Source organism: Salvelinus fontinalis, chromosome 11 (assembly GCF_029448725.1).
Source record: "Salvelinus fontinalis isolate EN_2023a chromosome 11, ASM2944872v1, whole genome shotgun sequence".
NCBI lineage: Eukaryota > Metazoa > Chordata > Actinopteri > Salmoniformes > Salmonidae > Salvelinus > Salvelinus fontinalis.
In genome coordinates, this window is record NC_074675.1 from 8,993,572 (window position 1) to 9,007,413 (window position 13,842).

General features: G+C 47.2%; 1 protein-coding gene across 4 annotated transcripts; it reads left to right on the forward strand.

The window, feature by feature from the left end:
- Positions 1-284: 284 nt before the first annotated feature.
- LOC129864966 (uncharacterized) lies at positions 285-12,854 on the forward strand. 4 transcript variants are annotated; one of them, XR_008761294.1, is made up of 2 exons: positions 285-2,486; positions 11,301-12,854. XR_008761294.1 is itself a non-coding variant. In XM_055937320.1 (2 exons), the coding sequence occupies exon 2, from the start codon at positions 2,715-2,717 to the stop codon at positions 3,786-3,788; it is 1,074 nt and encodes a 357-aa protein (XP_055793295.1). In that variant the 5' UTR covers positions 285-1,711; positions 2,221-2,714; the 3' UTR covers positions 3,789-12,854. The 4 variants fall into 4 exon arrangements, 2 of the variants coding, with proteins under 2 accessions (XP_055793295.1, XP_055793296.1); XM_055937320.1 differs by having other exon boundaries at positions 285-1,711; positions 2,221-12,854; XM_055937321.1 differs by having other exon boundaries at positions 285-545; positions 2,221-12,854.
- Positions 12,855-13,842: the final 988 nt, after the last annotated feature.

Consider the following 13,842-nt stretch of genomic DNA (forward strand, 5'->3'; position numbering starts at 1 on the left):
CTCTCCCTCTCTCTCTGTCTCACTCTCCCTCCCTTCCCCCCTCTCCACTCTCTCCCTCTCTCTGTCTCTCTCCCTCCCCCTCCTCATCTCCCGTTCTCTGTCTCTCTCCCTCCCTCTCCCCCCTCTCTGTCTCTCTCCCTCTTGCTCTCCCACTCTGTCTCTCTGCCTCTCTCGCGCTCTCTCTCCCTGATGGCCACAGACCCTGGCATTCCACTCACTCAGCACTAACAGTTTAACTCAGGGCACGACAGGCGTGTTTTTGTGTGTGTGTGTGTACACCTGTGCACGTGCGTGTGTGTGTGGTTGGCAGTGGGGCAGGCAAGCAGAAAGGCAGGCAGGCAGGGTACATATGTCCCGACAGCGATACCAGGCCATTGCAACACATTAACACTTGTTAATATCAGCAGGATGAGCCGTGGTGGCACAGCGACAGGTAGTGATGTAACGTAGCCCTCAGGGCGCCCAGTAACTGGCAGCAGTGCCTGCTGTGGTGAGATCGCTTTCCTCTTCGCCTTTCCTATTAAGAAGAGGAACTCATGTGCTAGGTTAGTGTAATGCTAGCTATGCTATGCTAATAATGATAATAACAATAATAATTACACTAATAGTAAGTAGAGCGATGTTCATTTACAGACAGAAATTACAAAGTGCTTTACATTGTGAGCAACCATTAAAAAAAACTTTCAAAAACCGGTAAAAACACATTAAGCGGTAATTAAAAGATAGCTAATGGCCTAGTAAAATGCAAGATACACAAAATAATAAAGGCTTGTGTAACGCTAGCTGTGTGCTATGCTAGGCTGTATGTAGTGTGGTAAGGCTTGTGTAATGCTAGCTGTGCTATGCTAGGCTGTATGTAGTGTGGTAAGGCTTGTCTAATGTTAGTTGTGCTATGGTAGGCTGTATGTAGTGTGGTAAGGCTTGTGTAATGCTAGCTGTGCTATGCCAGGCTTTATGCGGTGTGGTAAAGCTTGTGTAATGTTAGCTGTGCTATGCTAGGCTATATGTAGTGTGGTAAGGCTTGTCTAATGTTAGCTGTGCTATGCTAGGCTGTATGTAGTGTGGTAAGGCTTGTCTAATGTTAGCTGTGCTATGGTAGGCTGTATGTAGTGTGGTAAGGCTTGTGTAATGCTAGCTGTGCTTTGCTACTCTTTATGTGGTGTGGTAAGGCTTGTGTAATGTTAGCTGTGCTATGCTGGGCTTTATGCGGTGTGGTAAGACTTGTGTAATGCTAGCTGTGCTATGCTAGTCTGTGGTCATGTATTCCAATCTGTTTGCTGATATGGAAAGCTTCAGTTTTCCAATGGACGATGTCATTTAGCCAGAGGAAGAGACCTTCAACCTAGTTAATGTTGCTCCTATTCAAGACTGCCAGAGATACTGGGCTGAATGCTTGTAGGCCCATGTGTCAAGGTGTGTACATGTCTGTGTGAGAGGGTGAGTGTGTTGCATAATCACTTATGTATAGCCTAGTACCTGCATAATAAACCTGCCAGCCATATATAGTCTCCATTTCTCAGATTGTTTCCTTCTACAGATGTAGGATCTTCATTTGAGCCAGTTGCTACAGAAGGAAAATAATTATTATGTGGATTATAATTAATGGAGGAATACAGCTTGTGTAGTACATTTGACTGCTGTGTGATATCATTTCAAGACTTGAACCTGAAGATCAGTCAAGGAGTTTTACCACGTACAGTGAGCTCCAAAGGTATTGGGACATTTTTTTCTTTGTACTACAATCTCTATGAGGTTAAGGTGCAGACTGTCAGCTTTAATTTGAGGGAACCGTTTAGAAATGACTGTCACGTTCCTGACCTATTTCTGTTAGTTTGTTGTATGTGTTAGTTGGTCAGGACGTGAGTTTGGGTGGGCATTCTATGTTTTCTGTTTCTATGTTGGTTTAAGGGTTGCCTGGTATGGCTCTTAATTAGAGGCAGGTGTTTGGCGTTCCTCTAATTGAGAGTCATATTTAGGTAGGTTGTTTCACAGTGTTCGTTGTGGGTGGTTGTCTCCTGTGTCAGTGTTTGTCACACCATACGGGACTGTTCGGTTTGTTTTTGTACATCGTCATTTTGTGTAGTCTATTTTCCCTGTTCGTGCGTTCTTCGTGTTTTATGTAAGTTCCATGTCCAGGTCTGTCTATTCCGTTTTGTTATTTTGTTAATCATTCAAGTGTATTTCGTTTCGTGTTTTTTCCGTCTTGTTTATTAAAATTAGGTATTCACAACCCGCTGCGCCTTGGTCGAATCACTACTCCTCCTCCTCGGATGAAGAGGAAGAGGATTGTTACAGAACCACCCACCAAACCCGGATCAAGCAGCGGGTAAACAGACAGCGCACGAAACAGGATTTCTGGTCTTGGGAGGAAATCATAGAAGGAAAGGGACCATGGGCTAAAGTTGGAGTAAATCACCGCCCATGGGAACAGCTGGAGGAACCAGTGTTATGAGGGGACGCATCTAGCACGGAAGCCCGAAAAGCCCGTGAGTACTGCCCAAAAATTTCTTGGGGGGTGGCTAAGAGGTAGTGGGCCAAGGGCAGGTAGGAGACCTGCGCCCACTTCCCAGGCTAACCGTGGAGAGCGGGAGTACGGGCAGACACCGTGTTACGCAATAGAGCGCACTGTGTCTCCTGTACGTGTGCATAGCTCAGTGCGGGTTATTCCACCTCCCCGTACTGGTAGGGCTAGATTGGACATTGAGCCAAATGTCATGAAGCCGGCCCTACATATCTGGCCACCAGTACGTCTCTTCGGGCCGGCTTACATGGCACCAGCCTTACGCATGGTGTCCCCGGTTCGCCTACATAGCCCGGTGCGGGTTATTCCACCTCCCCGCACTGGTCGGGCGACGGGGAGCATTCAGCCAGGTAAGGTTGGGCAGGCTCGGTGCTCAAGGGAGCCAATACGCCTGCACGGTCAGGTATTTCCGGCGCTACCTCCCCGCCCCAGCCCAGTACCACCAGTGCCTACACCACGCACCAGGCTTCCAGTGCGTTTCCAGAGCCCTGTTCCTCCTCCACGCACTCTCCCTATGGTGCGTGTCTCCAGTCCAGTGCCTCCAGTTCCGGCACCTCGCACTAAGCCACCTGTGCGTCTCCAGAGCCCTGTACACACTGTTCCTTCTCCCCGTACTCGTCCTGATGTGCGTGCACTCAGCCCGGTGCCAACAGTGCCGGTACCACGCACCAGGCATATAGTACGTTTTGAGAGTTCAGTGTGCCCTGTCCCTGCTCCCCGCACTAGGCTTGAAGTGCGTGTCTCCAGTCCGGTGCCTCCAGTTCCGGCACCACGCACCAGGCCTACAGTGCGTCTCAGCCGGCCAGAGTCTGCCGTCTGCCCAACGGCGCCTGAACTGTCCGTCTGCCATGAGCCTACAGAGCCTTCCTCCAGACAGGATCAGTCTGAGCCATCCGTCTCCGCAGCACCATCTGAGCCATCCGTCTCCCCAGCGCCGTCTGAGCCATCCGTCTGTCCCGAGCCATTAGAGCCGCCCGTCTGTCCCGAGCCGTCAGAGCCGTTAGACAGTCAGGAGCCGCTAGAGCCATTCGTCAGTCGGGATCTGCCAGAGCCACCAACCAGACAGGATCTGCCAGAGACGTCAACCAGACAGGATCTGCCAGAGCCGTCAGCCAGCCATGAGCGTCCAGAGCCGTCAGCCAGCCATGAGCGTCCAAAGCCGTCAGCCAGCCATGAGCATCCAGAGCCGTCAGCCAGCCATGAGCATCCAGAGCCGTCAGCCAGCCATGAGCGTCCAGAGCCGTCAGCCAGCAATGAGCGTCCATAGCCGTCAGCCAGTCATGAGCTGTCCCTCAGCCCAGAGCGGCTATTTATCCAGAACTGCCTTTCAGTCCGGAGTTGCCCCTCTATCCTGAGCTACTTCTCTATCCTGAGCTATCCCTCTGTCCTGAGCTATCCCTCTGTCCCGGTGCTGCCCCTTGTCTCGATGTTACCCAAAAGATTAAGTGGGTGTAATATGAGGGTGGTCATTTGTAGGGGGAGATGTAAGCTGGGATTGACTATGGTGGGGTGGGGACCTCGCCCTGAGCCTAAGCCACCACCGTGGTCAGATGCCCACCCAGACCCTCCCCTAGACTTTGTGCTGGTGCGCCCGGAGTTCGCACCTTAAGGGGGGGGTTATGTCACGTTCCTGACCTATTTCTGTTAGTTTGTTGTATGTGTTAGTTGGTCAGGACGTGAGTTTGGGTGGGCATTCTATGTTTTCTGTTTCTATGTTGGTTTAAGGGTTGCCTGGTATGGCTCTTAATTAGAGGCAGGTGTTTGGCGTTCCTCTAATTGAGAGTCATATTTAGGTAGGTTGTTTCACAGTGTTCGTTGTGGGTGGTTGTCTCCTGTGTCAGGGTTTGTCGCACCATACGGGACTGTTCGGTTTGTTTTTGTACATCGTCATTTTGTGTAGTCTATTTTCCCTGTTCGTGCGTTCTTCGTGTTTTATGTAAGTTCCATGTCCAGGTCTGTCTATTCCGTTTTGTTATTTTGTTAATCATTCAAGTGTATTTCGTTTCGTGTTTTTTCCGTCTTGTTTATTAAAATTATGTATTCACAACCCGCTGCGCCTTGGTCGAATCACTACTCCTCCTCCTCGGATGAAGAGGAAGAGGATTACCGTTACAATGACAGCACTTTTTGTACATTGACCCCCATTTTATGGGTCCAAAAGAATTGGGACAAATTCACCAATTTGTGTGTTAAAGTAGTAAAAAATGTAGTATTTGATCCCATATTCCGAGCACGTTAGCTGTTTGTTTTGGTTGTGTTTAAGATTATTTTGTGCCCAATAGAAATTAATAGTAAATAATATATGAATTGTGGCTAATGATGAGTGAGAAAGTTACAGATGCATAATATTGATATTTCTCACTTATCATTATTCACCGTTCATTCAGGACTATCCATAATTAGCACTCACGTTAATGTAGAAGTGTTTAGAAACATATTCTATTCTTATTTGACTCCAAAATGGCACAATACATTATTTACCATTGTCCAAGTGTTTTTTCCTATAGACTTCCGTTTGTCATTGCCTTTAACAAGCTAGGTTTCCATCCAATTGGGGATACATTTTAATGTGAATATTCTAAATCTGCATAAAAACACTATGCTAATTTTCTCACCATAGATGTGTTTCCGTCAAATTGACTTGTTGTCCATCACAGGCTGTGCGTGCATATAAAAAGTACTTCTACTTTTTTTAACTGAACACAGGTGATACAAATAAACACATAAGGAGGGGGAGGAAAAAGAATCAGTGGCAGCTAGTAGGCCGGTGACGACGACCGCCGAGCGCCACCCGAACGAGAAGGAGAGCCTGCCTCGGTTGAAGTCGTGACACTAAGAAAGACAAGTTCAGTTGGTTTCCCACTGCATTTTCAACTCTGCTGATGGTTTTGTCACTAAACATGTTGCATTATATAGTGAATGTGCCCATTCTGGTCTTGGTACCTGCACTCTAGCCAACAGCTCACATATACAGTGAGATTATAGCCTACACGATGGCATTATTATGGACCAAATATGATTTATTATTGTCAAATGGCAGCTAAGCTTTCGGTCATCATGTCACCAAAATTAGACCCTCGATATTTACAGTTTTTGCCGATTGCTTACACACTGAAAGTGAATGCTTAGACAAAAGCATCAAAGCCTTAACTTTTGTAACCATGCCTTTAACAAAGATACCAAAAGAGCAAACACATTTTCTGCTTTGCACTTTACTTGCAACACACTTGCAAAACACTACACACTGTTTCTTACATTAGACACTTCGTTCAAGAATGAAACCTCTTGCAATCATTGGGAAAATACTTCTATACAAAATGCAAAACATAGCTGAAATTGGCAACACCCACATACACATGAAACACTTCTACAGTCATATGACACCAGTTAGTCTGAGCCTCAGCACTACAAGTAGACCTCAGGTAAGATCACCTCTTTTGTGAGAACTTTGCAAACATGGAGGCACTGAGAGAGAGGAAGAGGAAGAGAGGGAGGAGGAGGAGGACGAGGACAAGAACATAGAACGGGACCAGGCAATAGACAGAGACATATTTCCGACAACATTAGGGCCACTTTGGTGGACCATGTCATAAATCATGGCCTGACGATGAGGGAGGCTGGGCAGAGAGTCCAGCCGAACCTAAGTCCAGCCCAACCTGAGTCCAGCCCAACCTGAGTCCAGCCCAACCTGAGTCGCAACACGGAGTCGCAATACGGACATTTAGACTGGAGAACAGGTACAGTTGAAGTCGGAAGTTTACAGGCACTTAGGTTGGAGTAATTAAAACTTGTTTTTCAACCACTCCTATAGTTTTGGCATGTCGGTTAGGACATCTACTTTGTGCATGACACAAGTAATTTTTCCAACAATTGTTTACAGACAGATTATTTCAGTTATAATTCACTGTATCACAATTCCAGTGGGTCAGAAGTTTACAAACACTAAGTCTTTAAACAGCTTGGAAAATTCCAGAAAATTATGTCATGGCTTTAGAAGCTTTTGATGGGCTAATTGACATCATTTGAGTCAATTGGAGGTGTACCTGTGGATGTATTTCAAGGCCTACCTTCAAACTCAGAGCCTCTTTGCTTGACATCATGGGAAAATCAAAGGAAATCAACCACAAGTCCACAAGTCTAGTTCATCCTTGGGAGAAATGTACAAACCACGTTCATCTGTACAAACAATAGTATGCAAGTATAAACACCATGGGACCACGCAGCCGTCATACCGCTCAGGAAGGAGACGAGTTCTGTCTCCTAGAGATGAACGTACTTTGGTGTGAAAAGTGCAAATCAATCCCAGAACAACAGTAAAGGCCCTTGTGAAGATGCTGGAGGAAACAGGTACAAAAGTATCCATATCCACAGTAAAACGAGTCCTATATCGACATAACCTGAAAGGCCCCTCAGCAAGGAAGAAGCCACTGCTCCAACACCGCCAAAAAAAAAAAAAAGCCAGACTACGGTTTGCAACTGCACATGGGGACAAAGATTGTACTTTTTGGAGAGATGTCCTCTGGTCTGATGAAACAAAAATAGAACTGTATGGCCATAATGACCATCATTATGTTTGGAGGAAAAAGGGGGAGGCTTGCAAGCCGAAGAACACCATCCCAACCGTGAAGCACGGGGGCGGCAGCATCATGTTGTGGGGGTGCTTTGCTGCAGGAGGGACTGGTGCACTCCACAAAATAGATGGCATCATGAGGATGGAAAATGATGTGGATATATTGAAGCAACATCTCAAGACATCAGTCAGGAAGTTAAAGCTTGGTCGCAAATAGGTCTTCCAAATGGACCATGACCCCAAGCATACTTCCAAAGTTGTGGCAAAATGGCTTAAGGACAACAAAGTCAAGGTATTGGAGTGGCCATCACAAAGCCCTGACCTCAATCCCATAGAACATTTGTGGGAGGAACTGAAAAAGCGTGGGCGAGCAAGCAGGCCTACAAACCTGACTCAGTTACACCAGCTCTGTCAGGAGGAATGGGCCAAAATTCACCCAAGTTATTGTGGGAAGCTTGTGGAAGGCCACCCGAAACCTTTGACCCAAGTTAAACAATTTAAAGGCAATGTTACCAAATACTAATTGAGTGTATGTAAACTTCTGACCCACAGGGAATGTGATGAAAGAAATAAAAGCTGAAATAAATAATTCTCTCTACTATTATTCTGACATTTCACGTTCTTAAAATAAAGTGGTGATCCCAACTGGCCTAGGACAGGGAATTTTTACTAGGATTAAATGTCAGGAATTGGGAAAAACTGATTTTAAATGTATTTGGTTCACGTGTATGTAAACTTCCGACTTCAACTGTATGTCTTCAACTTTCTACATTAGACTATACCTACGTAATTGTTGCACATTCTGCATCACAGTACAATACAATGTAGTCCTACAATATTAAGTCTATGCTCCTCAGTGAACAAAAAAATAGGTATAGTGCTGTATTGATGTGTACAGGTTGATAGTACAGTATGTAAAAAAGAACCGAACCAATGACATCATATTCTTGCATTTTCTACAGAACTGCCAGATTACCTCCTGAGGGTGGAAGGAAATGTCTGTTCACCATGAACAGGAACTGGCCATTATCAACCTAGTGTTGGCAAACAACACCATCCGCCTACATCAACTACGAGAGTGTCACGTTCCTGACCTGTTTTCTGTTGTTTTTGTATGTGTTTAGTTGGTCAGGGCGTGAGTTGGGGTGGGCATCTATGTTATGTGTTTCTATGTTGGGTTTAATGTGTTGCCTGATATGGTTCTCAATTAGAGGCAGGTGTTTGACGTTTCCTCTGATTGAGAACCATATTAAGGTAGGCTGTTCTCACTGTTTGTTTGTGGGTGATTGTCGCTGTGTCTGTGTTTTGTTGCACCACACGGTACTGTCTCGTTCGTGCATTCGTTTTTCCTGTTTGTGCGTTCTTCGTTTCATGAAGTTCTCATGTTCAGGTCTGTTTAGTTCGTTTTGTTATTTAGTAATTTCTAAAGTGTGCTTCGTCATCGTTATTCTTTTCTTTATTAAATTCATTATGTATTCATCACCCGCTGCGCCTTGGTTCGCTCATTCACCACAAGATGACCGTTACAGAATCACCCACCAACGAAGGATCAAGCAGCGGGTTAACGGGCAGCAGCAACAGCGCAAGAAGGAGGTATGGACATGGGAGGAAGTTTTGGACGGCAAGGGTTGCTACACATGGGAGGAGATCCTGGCTGGAAGAGATCGCCTCCCATGGGAACAGCTGGAGGCAGTTAGGAGAGCAGAGGCAACCGGAGAGAGGAACCGGCGTTATGAGGGTACGCGGCTAGCACGGAAGCCTGTGAGTCAAGCCCAAAAATTTCTTGGGGGGGGCTACAAGGGTGTGTGGCAAAGTCAGGTAGGAGACCTGCGCCAACTCCCCGAGCTTACCGTGGAGAGCGAGAGTACGGGCAGACACCGTGTTATGCGGAAGAGTGCACGGTGTCTCCTGTACGTGTGCATAGCCCGGTGCGGGTTATTCCACCTCCCCGCACTGGCCGGGCTAGCTTGAGCATTGAGCCAAGTGCCATGAAGCCGGCTCTACATATCTGGCCTCCAGTATGTCTCCTTGGGCCGGTGTACATGACACCAGCCTTACGCATGGTGTCCCCGGTTCGCCTACACAGCCCATTGCGGGTTATTCCACCTCCCCGCACTGGACGGGCTACGGGGAGCATTCAACCAGGTAAGGTTGGGCAGGCTCGGTGCTCAAGGGAGCCAGTACGCCTGCACGGTCCGGTATATCCGGCGCCACCTTCCCGCCCCAGCCCAGTACCACCAGTGCCTACACCACGCACCAGGCTTCCGGTGCGTCTCCAGAGCCCTGTTCCTCCTCCACGCACTCTCCCTATGGTGCGTGTCTCCAGCCCAGTGCCTCCAGTTCCGGCACCACGCACAAAGCCTCCTGTGCGTCTCCAGAGCCCTGTACGCACTGTTCCTTCTCCCCGCACTCGCCCTGAGGTGCGTGCCCTCAGTCCGGTACCACCAGTTCCGGCACCACGCACCAGGCCTATAGTGCGCTTTGAGAAACCAGTGTGCCTGTTCCTGCTCCCCGTACTAGCCTTGAGGTGCGTGTCTCCAGTCCGGTACCACCAGTTCCGGCACCACGCACCAGGCCTACTGTGCGCCTCAGCAGGTCAGAGTCGGCCGTCTGCCCAACGCCGCCTGCACTGCTCGTCTGCCCAGCGCTGTCTGAGCTGCCTGCCTGCCCAGCGCCGTTTGAGCCATCCGTCTGCCCAGCGCCGTTTGAGCCATCCGTCTGCCCAGCGCCATCTGAGCCATCCGTCTGCCCAGCACCATCTGAGCCATCCGTCTGCCCAGCGCCATCTGAGCCATCCGTCTGCCCAGCGCCATCTCCAGTCATGAGCTGCCCTCCAGTCATGAGCTGCCCTCCAGTCATGAGCTGCCCTCCAGTCATGAGCTGCCTCTCTGTCCGGAGCTGCCCTTCAGTCATGAGCTGCCCTTCAGTCCGGAGCTACCTCTCTGTCCGGAGCTGCCTTTCTGTCCGGAGCTACCCCTCTGTCCTGAGCTACCCCTCTGTCCTGAGCTACCCCTCTGTCCTGAGCTACCCCTCTGTCCTGAGCGACCTCTCTGTCCTGAGCTACCTCTCTGTCCTGAGTTGTCTATATTTAGGAGGGGCCTTGGTGAAGGTTCCTGGACCATGGTCGGGGGCGAGGGTCGCCACTCAAGGGACGCTAAGGAGGGGGACAAAGACAATGGTGGAGTGGTGTCCTCGTCCTGCGCCGGAGCCGCCACCGTGGACAGATGCCCACCCAGACCCTCCCCTTGAGTTTTAGGGGTGCGCCCGGAGTTCGCACCTTGAGGGGGGGGGTTCTGTCACGTTCCTGACCTGTTTTCTGTTGTTTTTGTATGTGTTTAGTTGGTCAGGGCGTGAGTTGGGGTGGGCATCTATGTTACGTGTTTCTATGTTGGGTTTAATGTGTTGCCTGATATGGTTCTCAATTAGAGGCAGGTGTTTGACGTTTCCTCTGATTGAGAACCATATTAAGGTAGGCTGTTCTCACTGTTTGTTTGTGGGTGATTGTCGCTGTGTCTGTGTTTTGTTGCACCACACGGTACTGTCTCGTTCGTGCATTCGTTTTTCCTGTTTGTGCGTTCTTCGTTTCATGTAGTTCTCATGTTCAGGTCTGTTTAGTTCGTTTTGTTATTTAGTCATTTCTAAAGTGTGCTTCGTCATCGTTATTCTTTTCTTTATTAAATTCACTATGTATTCATCACCCGCTGCGCCTTGGTCCGCTCATTCACCACAAGACGACCGTTACAGAGAGCCAATCATTGCAGATCACATAACATTCCATAATATCAACCGTGTCAGTATGTTGACACTCTGCTGCATCTTGCGTCAACACCAACTTACGATGAAGCAGCTGTACAGGGTTCTGTTTGAGAGGAACAGCGTTAGAGTCAAAGACCTTCGCTATGACTACGTGCAAGTAAGTGTCACTGTAGTATACTGTAATACAGTAATGGCAGTAGATTGTGTCCTAATGGCACTGCATAGATACATTCAGACAAGCAGTATGTGACCTAGGCAGGTGCCACCATTCTGGGGGTGGTGTGGGGGGGTTGTCTGTGAGGGCACCAGCCTTGCCTATAGCTTCTATTTTTGACTGAATGTGTCTGACCCAACCGACCCCCCACCCCCATCCTTGTGTGAAAATGTAGACATTGTAGTCCTGTGTTTTGAGTTACACATATTCACGTACACTGTATGCATTTTCTGTTACAGAGAGTCCTGGACTTTGATGCAGCTGCACAGCCTCATGAGTTAATTTTCATTGATGAAGCTGGATTCAATCTGGCTAAAACCAGGCGTCAGGGCCGACATGTTATAGGACAAAGAGCCGTTGTGAATGTCCTTGGGCAGCACGGGAGAAATATCCCCTTGTGTGCCACCATTAGTCTGCAAGGAGTTCTTCATCACCATGCCACCCTGGGTCCCTACAATACTGCAACACACAATCATATTTCTGGATGTACATAATGCAGCTGTACAGGACGGACCAGAGCAGCCCTGGTTTGTGGTCATCTGGGATAATGTTGGTTTCCACCGGGCTGCTCTGGTCAGGGACTGGTTCACCAACCACAATAACGTCACAGTTGTATACTTGCCCCCTTACTCCCCATTTCTCAATCCGATTGAGGAATTATTTTCGGCTTGGCGTTGGAAAGTGTATGACCGCCAACCACATTCCCGCCTGCCTTTTCTTCAAGCAATGGAAGAGGCATGCGGCGACACTGAGGTGGGGTCAGTCCAGAGTTGGATACGGCAAGGTGATATTTTCCCCGTTGCCTAGCCAGGGATGACATTGCTTGTCATGTGGATGAGGTGATGTGGCCAGACCCTAACAGAAGGCGAGATCCATAAACCATCCACCCCATCCCTTACAATACTATTTTTTGTCATTTTAATGTAATTATTTTTGTTTCCATGAGTTTAGTAACATATTGTATTGATTACTGTCCTGTAATTCTACTTTTACTAACATTTTTGTAGTTGTAAAAACCTGCAATGGCAAAAAAATAAGCTGTGTATATTTTTTTATGAAGCCTTTCTATTTTTCTGTTCATTGAAATGTGAGTAGATGTACCCTACTGGAACAATCTTTCACAGAATCCTGTATGAGAAAATGAAAAAGGTACTAAAGACATCAGTGTGTTGTTTCTGCTTTGAAAGAGAAATTCAAATGGGGCATGTGTGTATCATTTTGTTGCAAAAATGCCATTTTGAAAAAGGATTGTTAGGTTTTGATTGCAGAGTATTTCTTTTTGACATAGAAGTGACATGTTTATCTCCAAGTGTTGTGTCTTATTTGGCTTGTGTGTTGAGTTTTGACACAATGAGCCAAATTTCACAACAAGTGTGTAAGCAATAGCAAAAAACTGTATTGGAAAGGATCATCCAGCTCATCACCGTGCACTTTCACCACCCTGTGACGTTCATCATCACTTATTTAATCTGTAGCCTAATAAACTGTATGGTTTCCCGAGTCGTAGTGGGAGGAGCACACAACATATCATCCTGTGACTCCAAGTTTACTTCCACATGATGGTTATTATATCAGTAATTGCGCATACAAGCGATTCCACCACCATTTCTCGCATAATGAATTTTACAGACAAAAAATGGACGTTTGGCAAGGAAATCATTCCAGATCAACCATCTGTACACTGCATTAGCATTTTGTGTTTTGATTGAAGTCATGTTCCAGGCATTAAATTGATGTAATCAGCAATCACACATTATTAGAAGTCACACACACACACACACACACACACACACACACACACACACACACACACACACACACACACACACACACACACACACACACACACACACACACACACACACACACTTTAAGGCTTGACTCAACAGCTGGTATGCTGGTATGCAAGTGGCTGTTGAGTCAAGCCTTAAAGTGTGTGTGTGTGTGTGTGTGTGTGTGTGTGTGTGTGTGTGTGTGTGTGTGTGTGTGTGTGTGTGTGTGTGTGTGTGTGTGTGTGTGTGTGTGTGTGTGTGTGTGTGTGTGTGTGTGTGTGTGTGTGTGTGTGTGTGTGTAACAGATGTATAATGTACTCTCCATGCGTTGTGTTTTCTCAAAATAAATCACTTCGTCCAGTAGTCCCAGTTGAGCATCATTTATTTCTGCTGTTGTTAAATAGGAAACAGCACGTTAGTTGTGCAGGGCTTAACAGTGTTGATGGCTGTCGATGGCAAAATCTGTAGCATGAAGACAACTGTGTTAGCCATGGCTTATGTGACCATGACATCAGTGTATGCTAGCTAACACAATTATTTACAGCAATCATTTGCCAAAGCACATCCCAGAAAGCCCCTCAATCACTAATAGGTACCATATACCCACACATGTATAAAATCAGTAACGTACAGCAAACTTGTACACATTGTAAAATAGAAAATAGAAAACAGTATTCAGAACGTGACCTACCCCTTGCATCACATTTTCATACTGGGAAGACATGACGTTCGCGATCTCCCCCTATCTGCAAGCGGGGCCAATCACAACACCCCTTATTGTCATCAGAGTTGAACTAACCAATAAGAATGCTTGAACATCAAATACACATTTCTTTAGAGGCAAGTGGAAACATAACCAACCCTGTTACATGTGTGTGTGTGTGTGTGTGTGTGTGTGTGTGTGTGTGTGTGTGTGTGTGTGTGTGTGTGTGTGTGTGTGTGTGTGTGTGTGTGTGTGTGTGTGTGTGTGTGTGTGTGTGTGTTTGTGTGTGTGTGTGCTCCATGGCTT